General features: G+C 50.3%; 2 protein-coding genes across 7 annotated transcripts; both read left to right on the forward strand.

The window, feature by feature from the left end:
• The first annotated feature begins 1398 nt into the window (after positions 1–1398).
• PYGO2 (pygopus family PHD finger 2) lies at positions 1399–7558 on the forward strand. The gene is made up of 3 exons (XM_036757311.1): positions 1399–1697; positions 4116–4165; positions 4661–7558. Exons 1-3 carry the CDS (start codon positions 1595–1597, stop codon positions 5726–5728), a joined length of 1221 nt encoding a protein of 406 aa, XP_036613206.1. The 5' UTR covers positions 1399–1594; the 3' UTR covers positions 5729–7558.
• Positions 7559–8011: 453 nt separating this feature from the next.
• On the forward strand, positions 8012–24777 carry PBXIP1 (PBX homeobox interacting protein 1). 6 transcript variants are annotated; one of them, XM_036756956.1, is made up of 11 exons: positions 8107–8422; positions 15590–15686; positions 18788–18878; positions 19173–19240; positions 19492–19657; positions 20125–20352; positions 20531–20554; positions 21006–21073; positions 21204–21335; positions 21997–23243; positions 23875–24777. In XM_036756956.1, the coding sequence occupies exons 2-11, from the start codon at positions 15633–15635 to the stop codon at positions 23954–23956; spliced, it is 2160 nt and encodes a 719-aa protein (XP_036612851.1). In that variant the 5' UTR covers positions 8107–8422; positions 15590–15632; the 3' UTR covers positions 23957–24777. The 6 variants fall into 6 exon arrangements, with proteins under 6 accessions (XP_036612852.1, XP_036612851.1, XP_036612850.1 ...); XM_036756955.1 differs by having other exon boundaries at positions 15593–15686; XM_036756953.1 differs by lacking the exon at positions 8107–8422 and adding an exon at positions 8499–8829 and having other exon boundaries at positions 15593–15686.
• Positions 24778–25189: the final 412 nt, after the last annotated feature.

The following is a 25189-nucleotide window of genomic DNA, read 5'->3' on the forward strand; positions in this document are numbered from 1 at the left end:
TGTTGTTACTCCAAGGGATGTGTGGATGAGATATTGATACTTGTTTGGGTGTCATTGACATTCTGTGAACATGTCTGCTTGTGGTATGGATATGTAGGAGGGATGTCTGGGTGTTATGTGATATTGGTATGATTGTGTGAGCCTAGGTATATTACTGTAGGAGTGATGTAGGGTGGGATATATTGTTAAAGTAGTATGGATGTGGGATTAATACATTTGTGGTAGTGACGTGGCTGTGTGTAATATGACTGCCTGGATATGTTGTGATACTGATATGGTTGTATGAAGGGAAAGGACCTGGTTAGAATAACGTATTTGCATGTAGAAGGGACTTCTAGGTGTAGTATTGTTGAAACTGTGTGTCTGGGTGTAGTACCACTGCAAGAAGGGTAGATGGGTGTGAGTGTCAGTTGTGTGTCAGATGACAAGGTTGTACGTATTTGGGTATAGTATCACTATAAGAGGGGTGGATATGTGTGTGACACGGTTGTGTGTGTGATAGTGACATAGCTTTATGTATGTCTGGGGGTGGTAACACTAGGAGGGGTGGATGGGTGTGTGATGCTGACACAGCTGTATATCTGGATGTAGTTTCCACTGTAGGTGGGGTAGATGGGTTTGTGACATGGTTGTGAGTGTGAGTGACACAGCTGTACGTGTATCTGGGGGTTGTATCACTGTGGGGTGTGTGTGGATGATTGTGAGTGTGATAGAGCTGTACTGCCTGGGGATTAGCCTTGTAAGGAGGGGTGGATAGATGTGACAGTGACACCTGTATGTTTTCTGGGGGTAGCACCACTAGGAGGGTGGAAGTGACTGTGACAGTGGTGCCTGTATGTGTGTCTGGAGGTAGCATCACCAGGAGGGGTAGGTGGATGTGACTGTGACAGTGAAGCCTGTACGTGTGTTGGGGTGTCATCACTAAGAGGGGTGGGCGGATGTGAGTGTGACAGTGACAGCTGTACTTGTGTCTAGGGGGATAGCACTACCGGGAGGGGTGGGCGGATGTGAGTGTGACAGTGACGCCTGTACGCGTGTCTGAGGGTAGCATCACTAAGTGGGGTGGGCGGGTGTGAGTGTGACAGTGACGCCTGTACGTGTGTCTGGGGGTGGCATCTCTAGGAGGGGTGGGCGGGTGTGTATTCGCGCGCGCAGGCCCCGAGCCCCAAGTCGGCTTGGTCTGACCTCTCCAGAATGAGTCTGCTCGAGAACGGGTACGCTGTGGCACGCTCAGGCCTGGCTGGACCTTCCCCCTGGAGTCCCGGTCTCCCGGGGCTCTGTGACGATGGTAGAGTCCTCGTTTCCGCCTGCTTGTCTCCTTCGCCCCTCCCCACGAAGCTGGAGTGGTGGAGCCCAGGCCGAGTTCCGGTTCCGGTACTGGCGGCTGGCGGGCGGGCGTTGAGTCGGGAGGGAGCTCCCCATCCGCTCTGGGGCCCGCTCCCTCCTCCGTGTTGCCCAGGATGGTACCGCCCAGGGGCCTGCGCTGGCCCTGATCCCCCCCTCTGGGAGATGGTGCAGGCCGGGGGCTCCTTGCCCCACCGCCGCCGCCCCGGCGGCCGCCGCCGCCGCCGCCTCTGACCCGCGCCCCCGCCCCATGGCCGCCGCGGCGCCGCCCCCCCCTGACAAGCTGGAGGGAGGAGGCGGCCCCGCCGCGCCGCCAGCGCCGCCCAGCACCGGGAGAAAGCAGGGCAAAGCCGGTGAGAACGGGGGCGGGGGGTTGGGGCTAGTAAGAAGAGGAGGGGGCCGAGGCAGAGGAGCCCGGGGTGGCGTTGGGGGTGGGGTGGGGGTCTTAGGCGGAGTCTTAGAGAATAGGAAGGATCCCAGGTAGAGTAACCTGACGTGGGAGGGTGGTTGGGGGTCTTAGGCTGAGGGCTGGAGGGATAGGAGGGGTCCCAGGTAGAGGAGCCTGGGGTGGGGGTGGGGGTGGAGTCTTAGGCTAAGAGATTTAATGTTAGGTGCGGATTCCAGCCTGAGAGTTCTAGGGCTCTCAGGTTATGGGGTCTAGGAGTTGGAGGTTTCAGGCTGAGGGGTCTGGAGCCCCCAGGTTGAAGTGCGTGTGATACCAGACCCAGAGATCGTAGGTTTGGAGAGTCTTCCGGGGCAGTGGCATAAGAGTTGTGATTTGGGTCCGAGGATTAGGGTGGGAGTTACTGGCTCCTGGGCTGAGAAGTCTGGGGCTTGAAGGCATTATATATTGAGGTATTTTAAAGGCTAGGGGATTCATAGGCTGAGAAGGGATTGTTTTTACAATTTTATAATGACTAATGTCCTTTGGAATTCTCGGATCCTCTGCTTCTGTGAAGTCTGGGGGTGGGGGTGGGGTAGAGGTCGCAGGAAAGGATTTGTAGGGTTTGAGGAACAGCCATCAACGAGCATATATTAAAGGTTTACCATATATGTGCCAGACACTGCTAACCACTGGTGATACAGAAAGGTGCTTTCTTTCAAGAAGTAAATATTCTAGTGGAGGAAACAATATATAAACAACCGGGTATATACAAAGTAGATGGGAGGTGATGTGAAAGGGGAAGCATTAGCAGCTGGGGAACCCAGGAAAGGCCTCCCAAAGATGGTGGGCTTTGAGCTGAGTCTTTTTTTTTTTTTAATTTTCACTTCCAGTTCTCTTCCTCCCTCTACTCCCTCCCCCAACCTTTGAGAAGGCAGGAAATACGATACCCATATGCAGTCATGCAAAACATATTTCCACATTAGCCATGTTGTGGGGGGAAAAGTAAGAAAAATAAGTGAAAAAAGATACTTGAGTCTACACTCAGAGTTCATGAGTTCTCTCCTTGGAGGTGGATAGCATTTTTTATCACAGGTCCTTTGGAACTGTCATGGATCATTGTCTTGATCCAAGTAGCTAAGTTTTTCACAGTTGATTATCCTCACAGTATTGCTGTTAGTGTGTCCAGTGTTCTTCTGGTTCTTCTCACTTTTCTTTGTATCAGTTCATATAAGTCTTCCCAGGATTTTCTGAAACCATTCCTTTCATTTCTTACAGCAAAATAGCATACCATCACAATCATATACCACGACTTGTTTAGCCATTCACTAATCATTTGGTATCGCCTCAGTTTCCAATTCATTGCCATCACAAAAAGAGCTGCTATAAATATTTTCGTACAAATAGAACCTTTTTCTTTTTCTTTGATCTCTTTGGGTTATAAACCTAGTAGTGGGTCAGTGGGTATATATAATTTTATAACCCTTTGGGCATAGGTCCAAATTCTCCTGAATGGCTGGGCCAGTTCACAAGTCCACCAAGAGTGAATTAGTGTCTCTGTTTTTCTATATCCCCTCCAGCATCTGTCATTTGCCTTTTCCATCAGGTTAATCAATCTGATAGGGTGTGAGGTGGTGCCTCCTGGTTGTTTTAATGTGCATTTCTCTTAATCAGTAGTGATTTAGAGCATTTTTTCATTATGGATAGCTTTGATTTCTTCTGAAAACTACCTGTTCATATCCTTTGACCATGTATTAATTGGGAATTGAACTGAATCTCAAGTCAGGGAAAGTGAAAGGAGGGGGGCAGAACATTGCAGGGGGACAGGACAGTCAGTGGGTACAGAGTCATCTGGATTTATAGGAGATGGCACCCTCTGTATCGAGGGAGCTGAGAGGATGAGCAGGCCATGGGTCCAGCAGGGTTTCTAAGGTTATTTTTGTCTACCTACTTCTAAAGTTGAGGGAGGCCCTTGATTGAGACCAATCCGAAATGCATGCCAGGCTTCTAGAGAACTTTAGCCAGATCCTTAGTCTTAGAGGCTTAGACCTGAACTATTTAGCGAGCATCTGGGGGTCAGGGATCCAGAGAGTCCTAGACTGAAGCTCTGAAACACTACTTTAAATCCCAGACTAAGCCTGGAACTTTTCCTTCTCTTCATTCTATCTTCCCTTGCATTCTTCAGCCTGGGATCCCAACTTGAATGGGAGTTGAGAGAAGAGCTAGGCTTGGATTGGGAGCAGTACATAGACCCTACAGTGTTGGGAAGAGGCTTAGATATGGAGGCGACAGGAGATTTGGTGACTTGGGCTTGGCTTTGGTTTAAGAGGCCTAGATTGCCCCATGTCTTGGAGACTTGTCCTCCTCAATCATCCTTTCCTTCTCCCAGGTCTGCAAATGAAGAGCCCGGAAAAGAAACGGCGCAAGTCAAATACTCAGGTGAATGTTGTGTATTAGGTGGGGTGGTGGTCTTTTTCCATTAGCCTTAGGGCTGCCAAGATCCTGATTCTCATATGCCTGTCCAGCTTTTAAGCTTTAGTGTTCCCCTCTATACCCTGGACCAGGTATAGGAAGAGAAGAGGTGGAGGAGTTCCTGTTGGTGCTGTTTTAATAGATCTCTCCTTGGTCCATGCACTGCCTCCTCAGCCTTACCCTAAAGTGGGTTGTGTTTCATTATTTAAAAGCCCCTTCCCATTCTTGGTTGAGCTAACAGTCATGGTTTGACAAAAGGTTCCTCTTTTGGTGGGGCTTTGTCAGCACCCAGGATCATTCCCGATCTATCAGATTTTCTCTCTTGTTCCCACAATCCTTTGTTCCCTTCTGTTGTAAATGAATTGTATTTCTGGATCTCCCTTCCTGTTCTCCAGGTCTTTGGTTTCCTCCGTTCTTTCACCTGTAACACTCCCTCCCCTTCTTTGTCCTTCCCCTTCCCAGGGCCCTGCATACTCACACCTGACGGAGTTTGCACCACCCCCGACCCCCATGGTGGATCACCTGGTGGCATCCAACCCATTTGAGGATGACTTTGGGGCCCCCAAGGTTGGGGGGGCAGCTCCTCCATTCCTTGGCAGCCCTGTGCCCTTTGGTGGATTCCGTGTGCAAGGGGGCATGGCTGGCCAGGTGCCCCCAGGCTATGGTGGTGGAGGTGGAGGCGGGCCTCAACCACTTCGAAGACAGCCTCCTCCTTTCCCCCCCAATCCAATGGGTCCTGCCTTCAACATGCCCCCTCAGGGCCCTGGGTACCCACCCCCGGGTAACATGAACTTCCCCAGCCAGCCCTTTAACCAGCCCTTGGGCCAGAACTTTAGCCCTCCTGGGGGACAAATGATGCCAGGCCCTGTGGGGGGGTTTGGACCCATGATTTCACCTACTATGGGGCAGCCACCCAGAGGGGAGCTGGGCCCTCCTTCTCTTCCCCAACGATTTGCCCAGCCAGGTGCTCCCTTTGGGCCCTCACCCCTTCAGCGGCCTGGTCAAGGGCTCCCGAGTCTGCCTCCCAACACGAGCCCCTTCCCTGGTCCTGATCCTGGCTTCCCTGGTCCTGGAGGAGAGGATGGAGGGAAGCCCCTAAACCCTCCTGCAGCAACTGCCTTCCCACAGGAGCCTCATTCGGGCTCGCCTGCTGCTGCTGTCAATGGCAACCAGCCCAGTTTTCCCCAGAACAGTGGTGGTCGGGGTGGGGGCACCCCAGATGCCAATAGCTTGGCACCTTCAAATAAGACAGGCGGGGCATCGGGGCACCAGCCCCCTCCAGGCTTGGTGTACCCATGTGGGGCATGCCGAAGTGAAGTGAATGATGACCAGGATGCCATTTTGTGTGAGGCATCATGTCAGAAGTGGTTCCATCGGGAGTGTACTGGCATGACAGAGAATGCCTATGGGCTGTTGACCACCGAAGCTTCAGCTGTCTGGGCCTGTGATTTCTGCCTCAAGACCAAGGAGATCCAGTCAGTCTACATCCGAGAGGGCATGGGGCAACTAGTGGCTGCCAATGATGGGTGAATTTGGCACATTTGGTGTGGGACCAAGCAATCTCCTTGAGGACCATGGACCTTTCTCCTCTTGTGGCTCTTGGTCTCAGCTCCCCACTCAGGCTGGGAGGAGGCATAGTGACTCCTGGGGGTAGGAGAAGGGATTTACTGCGCAAGAGAATGCTTAGATCTCTCTCCTTGGAACCTGCCCATGAAGGGCTAAGAAAGAATCTCTTGGGAGGCCAGAGCCCCAGTGAGCAGTGCCATTCTCTGATTGTCCAGGGTATCTTAAAGAGGAAAGGATAGAGGGGTAGGATATGAGTGGACATTATTGGTGAGGGGCTGCATTTCTTTGCTGGTGCCAGATGCCTTCTAGTATCTGTGCCTAACACTCCTACCCAGCCTCACTCTGAGGGATAAACTCCTGAATGTTTTTCCCCCTCTGGCCAGAGATAATTGTCAGGGTTTCCTCCCATTCCTTCAGTGGCCTACCATGGGGTTTTAGCCCAGTGCAGAAGACAGTATTAGATGATGAGTGGAACCAGTTGGTAGGGATCATCCATTATTTCTAACGATCCCCTTTCCGCTGGCCTCCCTCCTCTGGAACCAAAAGGCTTTGAGGAAGCTAGATGAAGGTCTAAACCATAACATTCCTGGAGATTTTGATGGCAGCAGGATCAGAATGGTTGAGAGATGATGTTCTTGAGACAGTCCCCTCCTCGTACCAAAGTCACAGGTCCCTCTCCAGCTTCAGTCTATTCATCTCCTGGTCCATGTCATGCTTCCTAACCCCCGAGACTTTGTACATCTCACACATTATCCAAAACCACTTTTTTCAAATCTGCCCTTTGGCCTATAGCTCCTGTGTGTTTGCTATGCTGAGAGCCCAAGAAAAGAACAGAAACCCCAACAATTTTCTCAGTCATTTATTTCAGGTGTTCTTATAGGATAAAAGTGAAGGTTTCACCTTACCAATTTGAATGGGGCAGGGTTACTCCCAATCCTGGGATCCTCATGGGGGAGCGGGAAGGAAAGAATTCAGTATTTTCATACTTCTCAATCCCCAGCCCCTCAGCATCTCCCAAGGCTTAATAATAATCTGATTCTCATCAGCCTCTTACAGTGTATTTTCTCTATTGATGAAGCCATTTGGCTGATGTAGATGACAGCCCAGCACAGAGCCTTTCTGATTAGCCCACTCTGGTGTGTGAGTACTCCAACTGCCCTCTCTCCACCCCAATGAAACTCTCAGCTTGCATGTCAGCTCCCCATCAGTGACTGGGGGTGAGGTTTAGTCATCTGGAAGGAATTAGCAGCCTCTAGCTGTAGGTGAGTTCAGTCCTTTAATTGAGGGAATAATAGAAAAGGGCCAAGATACTTGTCTCCCCTCTGTTCCTTAACCAGATGCCCTGGTCCTTTCTTCACCCTAGCAGCTTTCCCCAGTTACAGAGCACTTGGGTAAGAGAACTCCAAGGCAAGGGGACTGGGCATCTAAGTTTCTTGTCTGTTCTGCTAATATCCGGAGCTCTTAACTCCTGAAGAGAGTGGACCTGTGTTACCATCCCTCTTCCCCTGGAAAAAAAGAACAATGAAAACAAAACATGAAAAGTAACTGAGCACAGATGGATGGACAGCCACACTGTTAAATTTTGTGTTATGTTTTGGTTCTCCTCTGGTGTCCCTTCCCATTATCTATTGCTATTTTTGTGCCATTTCCCTTCTATTTTCTTCTTTCCCGTTTTGTAAAGCACCACCCCCTCCATCCACTAAGAGTGGGGTGGAGTGGGCTGAGGTGGATTGGCGTTGGTGGGGCCTTTGGTCTTTTTGTATGGTTGGATTTATAAAGTGACTTGAAAAACCACATTGGATTCCCGACTTGTGTTTGGGAGAATAGTAGTGGGTGGGGTGCCTAATACCACTAACCTCATGGAGGCCTCACATCTTGTTGAGGACCCCTTCACTGTCTTGTGTGCATTTGCCCACTCCCCGACTTGGCTGGGGAACAAGTGGGAATCGCCTGATTTTTTCACACTGCTTGCATGCCTGCCCTAGGAGCTGGGAACTGTATCCGTACCAGCCTTGGAAAGAGAGTGAGAGCCTGGCTGGAGGGGCACGGACCAGAGGCTGGAATGCGGGGGTAACTGCGCAGCTCCCACGGGGCAGCAGAGCCGCAGGAGGCCTGGCCCCTTCCCGCCGGTCCAGGTCGTGAGAAATGGACTGCGAGTTTCCTTTCTGGGCTCCTTCCCCGGGCTGGGCCTCGAGCCAAGGTTTTGACGCCGAGGCCCCGGAGGCTAGGGGAGAGGCTTGGCAGCCCAGCGCTGGGGGTGGGGGTGGGGCGGGGGGCGGCGGCAGGAGCTCACGCTACTTCCGCCCATCTGCCGCAGCTGCTCCAGTCCATCGCGGACGGGTCAGCCTCGTGTTCCTGGCCTGGGGTTGGCTCTGGAAGCGGCCATCTTCTGTGAGCCCCGAGGCCCCAGTTCGGGCCGACGCTGGGGGGCGGGAGTGGCACCGGAGCCCGGCTCTCGGCCTTCTTCACCGCCGGAGCTCGGGCCTCGCGGCCCCGCCGCCTCACCGCTCTCTCTCATTGGTCCAAAGTTTTTCCCCCGGCCGGGGAGCCGCTTCCCCATTGGTCCTTGGGGTGTCACGTGCCCCCGCTAGAGGTCGGAAACCCAGGGATCCGGGAGCAAGTTGATTGAAGACTGAGGCCACCCAGGAGCTGGGTCAGGTACTGTACACTGGCTCGGGAGCGAGGGGCGGGAAGGAACGGGTCGCCTGGGGGCCCCCGCTGGCTCGTCGGGAGGGACGGGTTCTACTGGAGGTCCACTCCGCCACCCCCTACCGGTCTTCCCCGTGGGCGGCGTGGAGAGAGTAAAGCCCGCCTGGGCCGAGGACTCGGGGATGGAGAGATTGACGGGGACAACAGGTGAAGCCGCCCGACCCGCCTGCCAGGGCGAGTAGCGTGGTCTGCCACTGTGGACCCCGGCTGCCGTCCCTGCCTTCGTCTGGAGACGGACTTTTAGGTGTTTGGACGAAGAAGCTGTCTTAGCCTTCACCACCCCTCCCTAAAGAGATGACCCGCGGCGAGGTGGCTGGAATGCTGGACGAGCTGCGTTCGGGAAGACCTAAGTTCAGGTGTTGCCCCAGACACTTAACTGTGTGACCCTGCTTGGGCAAGTCACTTCACCGATTTCTGCCCCCAGTTTCCTCATTTGTAAAGTGGGCATAATAATAACACCTATCTCCTGGGGTTGTTAGGAATCTGAACTAGACAGTATTTTGTAAAGCATTTTGCAAACCTTAAAAAGTGTGTGTGTGTGTGAGTCAGAGGGAAGGAGGAAAAGGAGGGTTCTTTTCAGGTACATATTGACCCACTTAACCACCTGCTTTCTTGGGTTCTTTATAACTCAGAAATCCTGTTCAAAGTTAGAACTGGGGAGAAAGGGAGGTTTGATTACACTCATAGTTGACACATAGCACTTTTAAGGTTTGTAGAGCTCTCTATATGCTTTATTTCATTTTACCCTCACTGTAACCCAGTGAGGTAGGTGCAACAAAGTATTGTTATCCTCATTTTACAGATGAAGAAACTGAGGCTCAGAAGTGATTTTTTTCCCCCCATGGCTACTAGTGGCATTTGAATACAGACCTTTCTAACTTCAAATCCAGGGCTTTTTGCATTTTTATCGTGCTCCTCCAAGGTTAGATAGTAGAAGAAACTTAGATCATAGGACTTGAAGCTCTCAGGGACCTTAGAGATTTTACAGATGAAGAAATATACCCAGAGAGGGAAAGGAACTTTCCTCAGGATGCTGGCACAGAAGGGAACCCTAGGGACCCCAGAAAGCTACTCCAAGATATGTCAGGGTCCTGGGAACCCAGGATGCTTGCGTATGAGTCCTTTTCTTGTCTGGGTCTCCCCAGAGTGGGAGAGAATGTCTTGATGGCCTAAATAGTAGTCCTCATCCCCATGGTGACAGTGGGCCTGACATCACCTTGGTTGCCATGGTGGCCATTGCTGGGGGACTTGAGCATACTGTACCAGAATGAGAAGTAAACAGAGACTTTACCAGTAGTGACTTCCACTTCCTTCCTGTTACTGCCTGTCAACAGTCCTACCCAGTAACTAAAAGGCCTGTAGCAGCTGGCTGGCAGATATAAAAGAGACAGCCTTGAGGTGGAAGAAAGATACGGATTGGATTCACAAAATGTTTGTGATACACCACTGTGTGCAAAACACTGTGTTGTCGTGGAGAGATACAAGGTTCAGTTGAAGCCCCTGCCTTCCATCAGGAGCGGGGCAGGACCTATAATGTCTATTATTTTGTAATATGGTACTTGTGTAAGTTGCCATGTGAAATCTGGGGAGGTGGGAGGAAAGAGGGGCACTGGAGAGAACTTTGTGGAAGAGATGGCATTTGAGCTGCACCTAAAGCAGTGAGTAGGGTTTCAGTAGGTAGGCAGAGATGGGAAAGGGTGATGGCCCTGGGGGCATAAAGAACATCACATGAGCATCTTCACGGAGGAAGGGAGGAAAGAGATCTGAGGAGTTCACCTTAGAATTTGGAGTATGTGAAGGGGAGGAGGGGCATGACATACTATATTTTGAAGCCTTCAGTTCAGTTTGGCTAACATTTATTAAGTACCTATTGTATGCAATGCACTACAATTTATGGAAAAGACAAAAACTAGATCATTCCTGCATTTAAGTAATTGGCATTCTACTAATGAGATACCTTTGAAGGCCAGGTTAAAGAGTGAAATTTATTTGGTCAACAATTGGAGGATTTTGAGCTAGGGAGCAACATAAGGGAAATTAATCTGGTAGCTGTGTGAAGAATGGAGATGTCGAGGCAGCAAGGCTGCTTTGGAGGGTGTTGCGGCTGATGAGATGATCTTGGGAATAAAAAGGATAGTATGGATTGGGCAGACTTTGTGAAGGAAGAGTCAGTAGGGTTTATGGGAGGGAAGGCAATGAGGGCCAGAGAAGCAAAGTCACGACCTGAAAGATTGAGATTCGGAAGGTGGTGTCCAGTAGAGTGTTCCAGCAATCCATGCTTGGCGGTATGTTGTTTAACATTTTTATCAGCGGCTTGGACAATGGCATAAACGGCTTCCACATGAAGAGCTGGGAAGTGATAGTGAGCATGTACGTGATCGAATCAGTACTGAAAAGGTTTGGGACGGACTAGAAGGCTAGGCTAAATCTATGACAATGGAATTTGGTCTGGGTAAGTCTTAAGTCTTACCTGGGTTAAAAAAACATCACCTGCACAAGTATACCGTGGCAGAGTTTTGCCTCACCAACAGTGTGAAAATGAACTGGACATTTTAGGGGAAGGGGAAGGAAAGGGAATAAGCATTTATATAGCTCCTACCATTTGCCAGGCACCATGCTAAGCACTTTACAGATATTATTTTAGAGGGCTATTAACTCAATGAGTCAGCAGTGTGATGTGGAAAGCAAAAAAAAAGGTCTAATCTGAATTTGTCATCCTTATTCAGTAGTATCTGACTCTTAGTGACCCCATTTGGAGGTTTTTTTTGGCAAAGATACTGGAGTGGTTTGCCATTTCCTTCTCTAGCTCATTTTATAAATGAGTAAACTGAGGCAAACAGGATTAAGTGACTTGCCCAGGGTAGTACGTGGCTGAGGCTGGATTTGAACTCAGGTCTTCTTGACCCTAGGCCTGCTGCTCTATCCTCTGTGCCACCTAGCTTCCCAACCTGAATTTAAGCTTAATGGAAACAGTAGTGTTCAGACAAGGGAAGTGATAGTCCTGTTGTACTGTGCCCAATCGGACCATGATGCTCATTTCTGGTACTGTATCAAAGAAGGACCATGACACACTGGAGTATGGACTTCCCAGAGTGACCAGGATGATGAGAATACTGGACCTATATGCCATAGCAGGATTGTGCCTTGAGCAGAGGAGCACTTAAGAAATACTTGTGGTTTGATGAGTTAGTTGGTCAGTCAGGTCTGGTGAGCAGTTGGGAATGTAGGTCTGGAGTTCAGAAGAGAGTTCAGGGATAGCCAGGGGAGAAATATGGGAGTCATTTGTACAGGGGTGACAGCTGAAACCATGGTAGCTAATGAGATTGGCAGTCACTGCAGAGAAAAAAGAGAAAAGGCACGGGGACTGAATGTTAATGATTGCCCACCTCAAAGGGCAGGTATGAAGACAGGAGCGCTATGGAATTGGAGTAGTTATCAAGTTAGAAAGAGAAGCAGGAGAAGCATGGAATGTCTCAAACAGAAGCAGGGGTATTTAATAGCAAGGGAGTGGTCAGTTTCAAAAACTGCAGGGTGGTGGAGAAGGATGTGGGCTGAAAAGTTCATTGGATTTGGTGATAAGGAGGTCCCTGGTGACCTGAGAGGAATTTAAGTGAAGTGATGGGAGCGAAGAGAGAGAGTATGTGGTGAGGCAGGAGAAGCCTCAGCTGGAAGTGGCTTTTTCATGAATTCTGGCGATGAAAGGGTAGGTCTGTCAGAAAGAAATGACATAGTGGCTAGATGGGTTTGAAAGACTGAACAAAGGCTTTTTTAGGATTAGAGGGATCTAGTTATGTTTGTAGGCATATGGGAAAGAGCCCATAGAAAGGGAGAGATTGAAAATTCATGAAAAAGGTTATAATTGACCAAGCAAGGACCTAGAGGAGGAGTGGGAAGGGAGGACAATATAGGCACATGTAGCTGAAGGCACATCTATAGGTGTTTAGGGAATCTGGACCCCAATTCTGAGAAATTCTAGCAACTACCCATCTGCCTCCATGCAAGTCCTAAACCTGCTCAGACATGGAGGCAGTGGAGTTGAAAACATTTATTGCTTTTAAAGGTGACTTTGTTTTTCCTTTGTTCCCTTTAGTCTAAAGTTTCTTCATAGTGAAGTCATTTTGGGGGGTAGGGGGTGGGTCTCTAGTTTTCGTCTGTCCGGTTACAGTTTCAGCAATCCTTCACTGATGTTGCCCTAGGTCATATCTTCCATTCCCCAGACCGTGTCTTTGGCTTCATGCCCTGTAGGTTGTTGTTGCGTTTGTCCTTCATTTTTTGTACTTATTCTATGATAAATACTGGATTTGGCGTTGGAAGACCTAGGTCCCAGTCTTCTCTTTTCTGCCTCTAAGATCTTAGGCATGTTTCTGGAGGTCCTCGGTTTCCTCATCTGTAAAAATGAGAGTCCTGGCTTAAGTAGTGTCTAAGATCTCTTCCAGTTAAGTGATAGATGACTCTAAGCCACGTGTATTGCAGCAAAAGTTTGAATCCTCTGGTAGATCATAGCCTAAAGAGAGTACAATTTTCACACCTTGCTTAGGGCACAAAACTACTTTGTCCAGAGTTTGCCCCACCCCCAATTTAGCTCAGTGGGCAGCTAGATGGTTCAGTGGATAGAGCTCCAGACCTGAAGTCAGGAAGACCTGAATTCAAGTCCAGCCACAGACACTTACTAGCTCTGTGAACCTGGGCAAGTCACTTAACCCAGTTTGCCTCAGTTTACTCATCTGTCAGAAGAGCTGGAGAAGGAAATAGCAAACCACAATAGTATCCTTGCCAAGAAAACCCCAAATGGGTCACAAAGAATTGGACATGACTGAAAATGACCGAATGACAACAATATTAGCTCCTATATGTGTGTGTGTGTGTGTGTGTGTGTGTCCCATATATAATCCCATACACACATACACAGAGAGAGAGAGAGTATTTTATGGTTTATAGAGCACTTTTCTCATGATTCCCTCTTTTCAGTTAAGGAAACTAAAGTCCAGGCCATTTGCCCCATGGCCACTCAGTTTGTGCAGAGCTAGGATTTGAACCCTCCCTTACAAATCCAGCCCTTTTCCCACCGCTCTATCTTTGGGGGAGGTGGAGCTTGGAAATAGTAAGGGAATGCATTGTGAAGTTAGAAAGCTGGAGTTTGGAGGAGAGGGAGACTGAAGAAAGACATTTCCCCCAGGCCACAAGGCTGAGGATTGAAGAAGCAATTCCTGGTACAGCCAGAGGGAATGGGGTGAAGCTTCAGTCTGTGACAATGTGGAGGGTGAAAGATAAAATAACCAAGGAAACATAGATGTTTGGGCTTCTAAGCCTAGTGATTTATTAAGCGGCACATGCTAATTGCATAACAAATCAGTACCAGGTCTCCTCAGCTTGGACCTGTAATACAGAGGAAGACAGATTTTGCATTCAAAGATAACAATAAGCTGGATATAAAATAGGATGTATAATTAGGTAATCTGATTTCTAATTGGAGGAAGGAATAGGACAGGGGTGGGGAACCTGCCTCGAGGCCGCATGTGGCCTTCTAGGTCCTTGGGTGCAGACTTTTGACTGAGTCCAAGTTTTACAAAACAAATCCTTCTGGTAAGGGGTTTTGTTCTGTGAAGTTTGGATTCAGTCAAAGGGCCAAACTTGAGGACCTAGAGGGCCACTTGAGGCCTTGAGGCCATTGGTTCCCTACCCCTGCCTGAGGCCTTGGGAAAGTCTCTATCTTTCTGAGATCCTGGTTCCTGATCCATAAAGTGAGAGGGTTTAACTCAATGAATTCTATGGTTCCTTTCAGTTCTAGATCAACAATCTTATAATCAGTGACACATGACCAGGTGAATTCCTTCTGAGTTGGGAAAGGGAGAGGGAACAGATGCAGTTCCCTGAAATCAGAAAAAGAGGTGTCCCATTTCCCCCCCACACAAGTGTCTATATTCAATCAAAGGAACATGGAAACAGTAACTGATTAACCAATACAGACTGGTTTTCGATTATGACATATGGATTGCTCGAGATGTATAATTGTGAGAAAACTCCTTGCATCAATCTTTGGATCTGACTGGGTTTCTGGTCAGCATACCCTAGGTCCTTGGTTAAGGATCCCTAAGGGGCAGGTAAAAAGAGCCACGCAGGACTAGGTTTAAACAATGCAATAAGATTTTCTCGCAGCCTCCACAATTGAATAAAATTTTCTCACAAGACAGAAGTTGGACTAGATCATAATTGAATAGGAAGGGAACTGAGCTAGCTCCAGAATTGAGTCACAAGATGGAGTGAATGTGGTTCACTCTATTCCCACAGCTTGAGGGGAAGGAGGGAGCAGGATTGGAGGAGGAAACAGGGTGGTAGGGGTAATTGAGTTTTCCTGTCTGGGATAGGTTACGTGAGATCCCAGTTAAAAGGGAGGGTAACTGTAGGGACTGGGAGGGATAGCATGAAAGCATGGCATACTAGTTGGAGAGAAGATTTGGAGCTGGGAGGGACCTTAGAGGTCTCTTAGGCTAACCCCCTCCTTTTACAGATGAGTAGGCTAAGGCCATAGAGTAGTGAGTAGCAGAGTCAGGATTCAAACCCAGGTCCCTGCCTGTGAAGCCAGGGCCATCTCTGCTGCACCATGTTGCCTTCTCCTAGTTATGTTGCTTACTGTTTAGGGAGAAGCTGGGGAGGAGAGATAAGGAGGGAAAATTTTGCTTAGTGAGAAGAGTACTGCCCAGGAGTCAGGAAACCTGGTTCTTATCCCAAGTCTGTCATTGAGCACGACCCCTTGGTGAGTCACTCCCCCATTCTCCTAGGCTATAGTTTCAACAGTAAAAATGAGGCCCAGTTGATCTAAATGATCCTAGCTCTGAAATTCTGTGTCCTTTCAAGGTCATTCCCCCCTTCCTGCAGGCCAGCCAATCCCTAGGAGAGGCATATTCTTTTGTGAACTTTTGCAGATACTCATTTGCAAGTCAAATGTTGCCCACAAGTTGGTAGCTTTGGCCTTAGAAGGACCCAAACTGGAGCAGAGTCCTTGATGCTGGACACTGCATTCTGCTGCCCTTCTCTTCCCTTACCCCCTAGGTCTTCTGTCCTTCCTCCTGAGGTGATCTCTAAGAGAAGATCCCATTTCTAAGGTTTTTTTCTCAGCAGGTGGTGTCTGTTGAGGTCCCCAGGGACTACTCGACCAACTATGGAGTCTTCCAGCCCGGAGTCGGATAATAGCTGGGTGATTGCTGGCTCTGAGGTAAGTTGAGGAGAAGCTGGGAACATCATGGGAGAGTCAGAATGTGTCTGTGGTGGGGAAGGGATTCCCAGAAACTTTAATTTCAGTCAGTCTATGCCTCTTCAATTCTGAGTGTCCTTCCACTCACATCTTTGGGTGCTACAGTGGTGGAGGGGGAGAGCCAGAAGAAGAAAGAAGCCCAGTCCTTATCCACCAAGAATTCTCAGTTCGATGGAGACAATCTAGTACCCCACCCCCACCCCCAAGGATGCTTATCCAGACCCAGGGTCAAAAAGATAAAGGTAGCCAGACAGAAGGCCTAGTTATCAAGCGGGAAGTGACTAGGATGAAGGGAGCCAGAGGAATTAGTCTGGAAAGGCTTACTTGAGAAGTCTAGTGCAGAATATGGTGAGGAGAGCAGATTAGAAGGCATCTCTTCAGGGTTGGAATGGCCCCATCTGTGGGGAGTGGGTAAGGCATAGGTGGAAATAACGGGACAGATTTGCCAGGGTGGAAGAATGAAGTCAGTTTAGTAGTGGAAGGGGGAAGGGAGAGGAACCTTAGGAAACATGAAAACCTTGGGGGAACAGCAGGAAGGAACTCCAGGTCCTGGGGAGGCAGCTGATACCCAGACGTGAGCTCTGAACCCACTCTTTCCCCTGCTACCTTGGTGTCGATTTGGATGCCAGGGACAATGGCTAGGAGGCAACCAGGAAGTTCACTGTTGGAAGTGGCAAAGAGGGAGAGCTGGGTTCACTACATACTTCTATAAGTAAGGGGAATCAGAGGAAGGTGCAGACTCACTGAGGAGAGAGGCAATTCAGATCAACACTACAAACATTTAGTACTCTATGCAAGTCACTGCACCAGTGATAAAAAATAAAGACAACGGTTGTGCATAGACAGACGCTCTGATGTCAGTGGTTGTGCCATATCCTGAGCACCTCCTGTCTAGCTGAAGCAGTGAGCCAGGGGCTGCCGGCTGCACCGAGGTGAACATAGCACAGACCCTGCCTGCCCTCTGGGAGCTGCCCGGTCACACAACCTGAGGTGGAGAGACAGGATTGAGAGAGAGGAAAGCGCTGTCACATATGTAGCACAGAACAGGACAGGGGAGGAGCAGTTTCTCAGTACTAGACCACAGGATCAGAAATCCACATGTTGGTATCCAAATTAATTATGTAATTGATAATAATACCGGTGCCATGTTCTGGCGGCACTAGTAGTAGTTGGTATGTCTCATGCTTTCAGGTTTATGAGGCACTATCTTCAGAGCATCCCTGAGAAGGATAGTGCTGTGGGAAGAGTCTGGGCACAGGGATTTGAACCCATGGTTCTCCAGCTCTGAGGCAAACACTCTTTCCACCTTTGGCTTCAGTAACAATTGCTAGAGGTCCCTAGGGAAGGACTGGATGGCCAAATATCAGGGATGTTCCAGAAGGGATTCCTGTCATTCCCCTCAGCTTTGAGATTCTGTGATTCTTTGGTGCGTCCCCTGTGAGACTCGGTCACCTAACAGTAGTGGCTGGGTGGTGGTTAGACTCTGCTTCTCACGACCTCGCCAGTGTGGCTAATCAGGTAAAAAGACTTTTGGCTAAACATCTGAGGTGGAAAAGCCTTTATCCCAAAGTCAGGTGGTCTATACTGCCATTCTGTATATGATAAGGGTCAAATGACTGATACAGACAATTAGTGCTACAGGATTTTGGGGAAAGACTGGTGATTGACATTCGTAAGATACATGACAGCTTGCAAAGCCCCTTATCCATGAGCTCATTTGAGTCTGGTCACAGTCCTCTGGAGCAGACCCTAGAGTGTGATTATCATTAGCCCTGTTTTACATATGTAGAAATTAAGGCTCAGAGAGGTAAATAACTTTGTTCATGGTCACACAGCAAAATGGTATTTTTAACCAGTCTTATGAATTCCAAATCCAGCAAGATCTCTGCTCTAACACACTGCTCCTCAGCTCTAGAGATCACAGTTGGCTGGGCTGACTGGTGACTGTTCTGCCAAAGGAGGTGGCGCTTGAGCTGGGTCTTAAAGGGTCTTGGGGAGAATTTAGATGAGTTAGGACAGTGGAGGCTCTTTTTAGATTGTAAGGAGCAGATGGGCAGAAGCAGGAACATATGTGGCATTTTCAGGGGATAGTGACCAGATCCATTTGTTGGATGGCAGTGGAGGATTCACCTGGAGAGAGGAGGAGGAGATAAGGCTAGAATGGTAGTTTGGAGACAGACTGTGGAGGACCTTTAGTTTTCAATTAATTCAGTAAATATCTATTATTCACCAGGCAGTGGAGACCCCGAGGTGAACTAACACTTAGTCCTGGCTTTTAAGGATCTTACAGCTGAACTGGGGAAACAAGATATGTGCACAAATAAAGGGAGAGGGAGGGGGATTGCACCTCTGATTTCATTGGTATAGGGAACTCCCCAAGAAGGAAATCCCCGTGGCCTCTGTAGGTCGGCACATTCTCCGTAACTTTCCGGACTAACCGAGGTATTGGACTGATGGAGAGGCTAAATGACTTGCCTGGGTTGACAGCTGTAGTCCGCGTCAGCAGTGGGCTGTGAACCTAGGCCTTCCTGGCTCTGAGGCCAGCTCTTTTTGCAGAAATAACAAGTGTGAATTTGAATGTGCTAAGTGCAGAAATGGCCTAGAGATCATCTAGTCTAGATATCTCATTTTACAGCCAAAGAAACTGAATCCCAAAGAGCTTGTTAAGTGACTTCCCTCATGTCACACCAGTGAGCGTGACAGAGCTGAGGTGAGAGCCATGAGTGTCCTTGCCATGCCACTACCAAGCTGGAGGACTGGGGTGCTGGGGAGCCAGAACTGGGGGAGGAAGATGTACATGGGAGAGGCCTTGGCATAGAGATGATAGTGGAAGCTCAAGGAGTAGACAGGCCTATGGAAGGAAAGAATGCAGAGAGAGAGAAAAGAGGAGGGTCAAGGCTTGTGTCATGGGTCTGGCAGAGGCTGAGGTCTGGGTGTTGGGCATTTGCTAAGCTCAGCCCCAGGCCAGAGCACACAGATAAACCATTGGAGAGGATGGGTAGCAGCTTCCACCAGCAGGAAATGTCTCTTCTTCACCAATGCACCCACCCTTCTTCCTTCAGGGCTGTTTGCCAGTAGAGACGCTGGGTCCAGAGTCTGAGGCAGCCCCGCAGACCTCAACGGGTGACCTTCCAGGAACCTTGGATGGAGAGGGTAATTAGGCCCTGCGAGGGAGCTGGGAAGTTTTCTGGGGGAGCAGGTGCACAGCTGCCATCTGGATTCCTTTGGAAGAGAGTTCCCTTGCCCCCTTTTACTGCCTGTCACCTCAGCCTCACACTCTCCCTACCTTGTGTGTCCCTTGATTTCCCTGTCAGTCTTCTTCTTGCCCTTCCCTCCACGCTGGGGCAGGAGAGACTTGTTGAGCATACAGGGCCAGGGCTTCTGGAGGAGGTGGAGTAGGAATTTGGAGAGTCTTCTCTGAGTCTTCTTCCTGACTCCCACCTTCAGCGCCTGCTGTTCACAAGAACCCTCCTGTCCAGCCTGGTGCCTGCCCTCCAGAGGAGACAGACACCAAGGTAGGCCCCTCATGGGAGAAGGTGGCTGAAAGGATTGGGAACTGGTGTCCGGGTATAGCCTGTATCAGATTGCATGCCGTCTTGGGGAGGGGGAGAGGAGAGAGGAAGGAGGGGAAGAAAATGTAGAACTCAAAATCTTATAAAAGTGAATGTTGGAAACTAAAAATAAATGAATAAATTTTTAAAAATGGATTGGGAATTGGAAGAAGTGGTTTCAAGTCTCCATGCTCAGGGCTCTTACCTTATGTCAGGTTTCCCCGGAAAGCAGCAGCAAGAGCTTGGACCTCCCAAGCCCAGATGAAGAGCAAACAAAGGCCGAGCAGCCAGAGGCAACGGAAGGGGCCCAGTTGGAATCAGACATCCTGGATCACAGGGAGCCAAGCCCTCCAAAGAATGGCCCTTGGTCCTCTAAAGCAGGTAAGGATCCCACCTCCATCTCGCCTTTCTCTGTCTTTTTTAACCTAATGGCAGTCGTAGTGCCTTCCATCTCTCCCTCCAGCCCTTCCCCACAGCTCCAGTCTGCCATTGCTGGATGGCCTCTGTGGAGAGCAGAGGACAGAAAGCCTGAGCTCTGAGCCCAGCACTGCCCCTCACTACACATGTGACCTTGGTCTAATTTTCAAGGTGCTTTCATATTTGAGCCTCACAACAACCCTGTTAGATGGGCACATGATGCAGATGTGGAAACTGAGCCTCAGTGTTACATAGCTAATGAGTGTTGGAGCTGACTCCTGGTCAACAGGGGCTATACAGCCACTGTTCTCTCTCTTTCTCTCCTTCTTTTTTTTTTGCATGTTTTTGCAGCTTCATGTTTTTCTCTGTTTCTGACCACAGGCCCCTGAATTCGTAGCTAACTCTTCCTTTCTCCCTTTCCTCACTTCCAGATCAGATTGGTGAGGAATTGAGCTGCTCGAGCAGTGAGGATGACCTTGATATGGAGGGCCTGAGGAGACGTCGGGGCCGGGAGTCCAGTCCACGTCGTCCTCCAGCCTCCTTGGGTGCACACAATCAGACCAGCAATGAGGGAGGAAGTGGGGAGCTCGGGCTCACCCTGAATGCTTGTCTCCTTGGAGCTCTGTTTCTTGTGGGGCTCGGCTTCCTCTTCTTCTCCGGTGAGCAACTAGGGCCCTTCCTGCCTTCCCTGTCCCCTTCTCCTCTCCAAACTTTGCTCCTCTCTTGTCCATTCTTTCTCCTGCCATTATCCTGATTCTGCTTTTCCTCTCCCTGTCCCCTCACCCCCACTTTGATGCCAGAGGGGACTCACCCAGACTCCTCTCTATCTGTCTCCAGGTGGTTTCTCTGACCTTGAGGCTGGTGAGTGGGAACATCTTAGTTCTCAGGGGGAAGAGAATGTGTTGCAATCTCTTCCCCTGACTGAATGTCTGGGAACTGGGGGTTGAAGGAAGAATGAATGATTAGTTCTTTCTTTTCCAGTATATAAAATATGTTTAAGGATAACCCCAAGCCAGAGTTCCTGGGCTACAGGCTTTTGCAGAGCTAGGAGGAAGGAGGGAGGGAGAGGGTGAGAGAGAGGGACAGGAAGAAGGGAGGGAGAGGGAGAAGTGTGTGTGTGTGTGTGTGTGTGTGTGTGTGTGTGTGTGTGTGTGTGTGTGTGTGTGTGTGTGTGTGTGTGTACCTCTAACCAAACTGTAAAACTATACTGAGGTGGTTTTGGATCATTTATTGTTTTGTAGGATTTGGGTAGGCAAAGGCTGGCAAGCTAGTGAGTGGCCAGCTTCCCAGACTGTCTCTCTTTCTTTGCTAGGGCCAGTGGAGAACTTGGAGCCACAAGTGACTCCAGAGTCTGAGTCTCAGGACATTGAGGATATCCAGGTTGTGTCTGTGTGTCTACGTGTGTCTGGGTGCTCACTGCTGTGTATATACTTGTGTAGAGGCATGCAAAGGGCTGGTTCTGGTTATGTGTGTGTGACCATATGTGACCTGCAGCTTTCCTGTCCCCAAGGATGGACTGAGGCTGCAGCAACAGGCCCATTCCCTGCCTGGAAGTCTCCCAAGCCTCCAATCTATGAGCCTCCTGCTGGACAAGCTGGCCAAGGAGAACCAAGACATCCGGCTCCTTCAGGCCCAGTTGCAGGTAGAGAGTGGACTGCTTGTTGAATGAATGAATGAGGAGAGTAAACTATTAGAATACCACTGCTGGGGTAGCCAGGTGGCACAGTGAATAGAGCACAGGCCCCGGAGTCAGGAGGTCCTGAGTTCAAATCCGGCCTCAGACACTTGGCACTTACTAGCTGTGTGATCTTGGGCGTCACTTAACCCTGATTGACCTGCCTTTCCCCCTCCAAAAAAAAAAAGAGGATATTACTGCTAATGATGATGGTGAGGATAAGTAGAGATGAGGGAAAAGCCTTGGCCTTGTGGTGGGGGAGCCTGTCTCTGGTACTTACTATCTTCGAAAGCTTAGGTAAGTCACTTCCCCGCTATGGCCCTCAGTTATCTTTGTGTGTGGAGTGAGAGGGCTGGATTAATTTGTCTCTTCCAGTTCTGAGATTCTGTGATATCAAGAGGATAACTTCCCTGTCTGGGAATTTGGGGCTTGGGTGAGGGGGCAGGGTCCTTCCTCTGACACGGACAGCCTGTGTCTTGTAATTAGATGGAAATACAGGTGGAAAGAGTTGTCATTTTTTAGGCGTGGTTACTGCCCCATCATGTTCTTGTCTCTCTGTGAGCTTCTTTTCCCATTAGGCCATGACTGCTAGCTCAGCTCCCTCCCCCATCTTCTTCCTCTCTGCCAGGCTCAGAAGGAAGAGCTCCAGAACTTGCTACACAGACACCCGGGGCTGGAGGAGGAGAATGAGAGGCTCCGGGGGGCCCTGCAGCAGCGAGAAACATCCCAGCGGGTGCTGGAGTCTGAGATGCAGGAGCTCCGGAGCCGTCTTGGGGAGCTGGAGGAGACTTACTCAAGGGGGGTAGATGGGCCCTGCAACAGCCAGAGTGCAGGGAAGACCCCCCAGGAGGCAGCCCCGGGGCTGGCTGAGCCTCCGGGCTTCCTGGAGCAGAAGGAGCGGTTGGAGGCCGAGGCCCAGATGCTGCGCAGGGAGCTAGAAAAGCAGAGGCTGCTGCTGAGCTCGGTGCAGAGGGATCTGGAGAGGACCCTCCATGAGTCAGGGCTGGGGAACAGGGACCGAGCAGATCTGGTGGAGTTGGGTCAGAAGCTGGCTGTGGAGCTTCAGGGAGCAGAGAGCTGGGGCCCCAGGAAGGGCCCGGCCAACACATCTGAGGCCTGGGGGCAAGGAGAAGCCCACTTCACAAGCCTCAGGGAGCCTAGTCGGAAGGAGAAATGGAAGGCCAGGCAAGGGGACCACAAGGCAGAGAAGTGGAAACACAAGAAGGAAGAGTATGTTGGGGAGGGGAAGAAGAGCTTCAGGGGCAAAGGAGATGGGGAGTCAGAGAGATGGAAGGCTGAGAAGCTAGGCCCAGCAGAATTGGGAGGCAAGAATGGCAGGGAATGGAGAGGTATGAAGGAGCATCCCAAGAAGAGCTGGGGAGGCACAAGAGGGAGTGAGGGGCCTCACCCATCTTGGGAGGGCCAGAAGCACACAGCACAGAGGGAAGCCGCCAAGGGGAGCGGCCCTGGCCATCATGATCCCCAGCTGGCCTGGAAGAAGGTACTGGGCCGCAAGTACCGGGTACCTCAGGGCTGCTCAGGTGTAACTGAGTGTGCGCACCAGGAGGGGCTGTCCATGTTTGGTGTGGAGTTGCCTCCTGTTCGGAAGCAGGAGCTGGCATCACTGCTGCAAAAATACTTGGCTCGGCTGCCCTGGGGCCAACGGCTTCCTGAACCTCTGTCCTTACTGTCCACCTACTTTGGTGATGATGGCATCTTCCGCCATGACCGCCTTCGCTTCTGGGACTTTGTGGAGGCCATGGAGGACAGCCTGGAGGAGGCTGCAGTCAGAGAGACAGGAGATGACGATGAAGTCGATGACTTTGAGGATTTCATCTTTGGCCATTTCTTTGGGGACAAGGCACAGAGGAAGAGGTGTGGGGGCCCTGGGAGGAAGAAATGTGGGGCCTGCAGGAAGGGTGAGGTTTGGTGGAACAGAAAGTAGGCTCAGTGCATTGGAGCTGGTCTAGGAAATTCTTGGTCTACTGAAGAACCAAGGGGGGACTGGAGGAGTTAGAAGAGGGTCTTAGGAGTTAGAAGAAGGCCTAGTTTGGGGTTTGACTCCAGCAAATTTCCTCTGAAAATCGGAGTCAAGGTTGGAGAAGTTTGGCTGCCTTTGGCTCTTCTCCCTGGCCTGTGATGGGACCTGCCTTTCCCATCCCTTTCCTGGCATAGAATCATCAACAGTTTGGGCTGATGCCTTTCAAACCAGGAGACCGGAGCTATAGACTGCCTGAGGGAATAGTGGTCATTCATCAGTGGAAGTAGCTCCTGTGGGCCATGGGTCTTTGTGTGTGTTTGTATCTATGAGGGTTTTCTGTGCTGTCTCCTCCAGGAGCGGCTTTCTGTCAGCTTACATTGGGGCTTGAGTTTTTGGTCCGGACTTTTATTTCATTGGTATAGGGAAACCCCAGAGAGGGGGATGCAATTTAGGCCCTTGTCGGTCTAGTTCTTAGTTTAGCACTAATGTCAAGCCACCTCTTTCCCTCCCTTCCATGTCTTGCAGGTCTGGGAAGAAGGACAAGTATCAGAAGGGCCCCAGAAGCTCAGGGCCCAAGGAGAGGCCCAGACATTACCGGGAAGGCTGAGGAAGAGGGCTGGAGGGGCTCAGTGCCCAGGGTTTGTCTATGGCTCGCTGCTCTGCCCAGCCATGAGAGACGCTAGGGGACCCTAGCCTCCTCTGGTCTTTATTTATCACTGCATGTGTGTGGTGTATTTGGGGAGGTCTGTGACACAAGTTGGGGGACATGGGGACATTAAAGCAAGATCTCCCTCTGGCACTGGCATTGCCTCCACTCCCAGGATTAGGTAGGTCCAGAGTGGGGGGGGGGACTGAGCAGGAGCAGAAAAGAGCTCAAACTCCAGCTTGCTCAGGAGATACCTTTAGCTTGAAAATGCTCTGACACTGCTTACACTTATTTACGTGTGTAAATACAGTTGGGCCCTCTTCACCCTCTCAGGTTCCTAGAAGGAGACCTTGTTGACTCTGGGGCCGTGCAGGTTGTGCCCAAGTGGGCTGTTCCTTTGTGTGTGAGGGTGTGTGTGCTTATGTGGGTGTGTACTTGTGTGTTTGTAGGAGTGGGGCTATAGCACTGAGGGCAGAGTGTAGGGGATGAAAGCAGGTGAGGTGGGCTTTGATCAAGAGGCAGGATAAATGCTCTCTTTGCCCCTTTTTGTGTCCTCGTGAGGGGACGGTAACAGGGGTACCTAGGTGGCTCCTGGGAACACTCCCCGCCCCCTCTCCAGCCATGATTTGTTTGGTCATTGTGGGATGTCATTTGTGGCTGAGGCTCTGGTACCCACTTAGATTTGTCTGTAGGTATAAAGTTGGGAGGCTGACTCCCTTGCTTCCAGGCTTTTGACTTGATCACTTTTTCAACACAACTCAATAAAGTGCCTTTGTAAGCAATGTGGCTGTGGGGCTCAGTGTTTAGATGGGTAGAGGGGTGAGATGGGGGAGTGTTTCCTGTTGGGGGAGGGAGACTCTCTCACTGAGGATCACAGACTCCAGAACTGCCCCACCTGTGCCCACAGACAGTAGGGGTTTGGAGAAGCTACAGAGATCACCTGTCCCAGCCCTCATCCTGGATACTCTACCCTCATCTCCAACATTCATCCTTGAACTGAAGCACTTAATCCCATCCCCTGTATTCAGCCACCATTCCTAATGGCTTTCTTCCACTCCCAACACAGCAGCCTCCTTGGCATAGCCCCAGAACTTGTTCCCCAGGTTCCCTGGCATGTCTGGATATTGGGGTGGGGGTGGGGGTGGAAGGGGCACTAGGTGGCGCACTGGCTTCACATTTTTGTCAATTTTGTCA

Source organism: Trichosurus vulpecula, chromosome 4 (genome assembly GCF_011100635.1).
Source record: "Trichosurus vulpecula isolate mTriVul1 chromosome 4, mTriVul1.pri, whole genome shotgun sequence".
Lineage (NCBI taxonomy): Eukaryota > Metazoa > Chordata > Mammalia > Diprotodontia > Phalangeridae > Trichosurus > Trichosurus vulpecula.

Coding starts and splice junctions, on each gene's coding strand:
- PYGO2 (XM_036757311.1), top strand. CDS start 1,595: ATGGCCGCCGCGGCGCCGCCCCCCCCTGACAAGCTGGAGGGAGGAGGC. Junction 1,698..4,115: donor GAGAAAGCAGGGCAAAGCCG/GTGAGAACGGGG, acceptor TCCTTCTCCCAG/GTCTGCAAATGAAGAGCCCG. Junction 4,166..4,660: donor GGCGCAAGTCAAATACTCAG/GTGAATGTTGTG, acceptor TCCCCTTCCCAG/GGCCCTGCATACTCACACCT.
- PBXIP1 (XM_036756953.1), top strand. CDS start 8,768: ATGACCCGCGGCGAGGTGGCTGGAATGCTGGACGAGCTGCGTTCGGGA. Junction 19,658..20,124: donor CCCTTGGTCCTCTAAAGCAG/GTAAGGATCCCA, acceptor CCTCACTTCCAG/ATCAGATTGGTGAGGAATTG. Junction 20,555..21,005: donor TTTCTCTGACCTTGAGGCTG/GTGAGTGGGAAC, acceptor TTTCTTTGCTAG/GGCCAGTGGAGAACTTGGAG.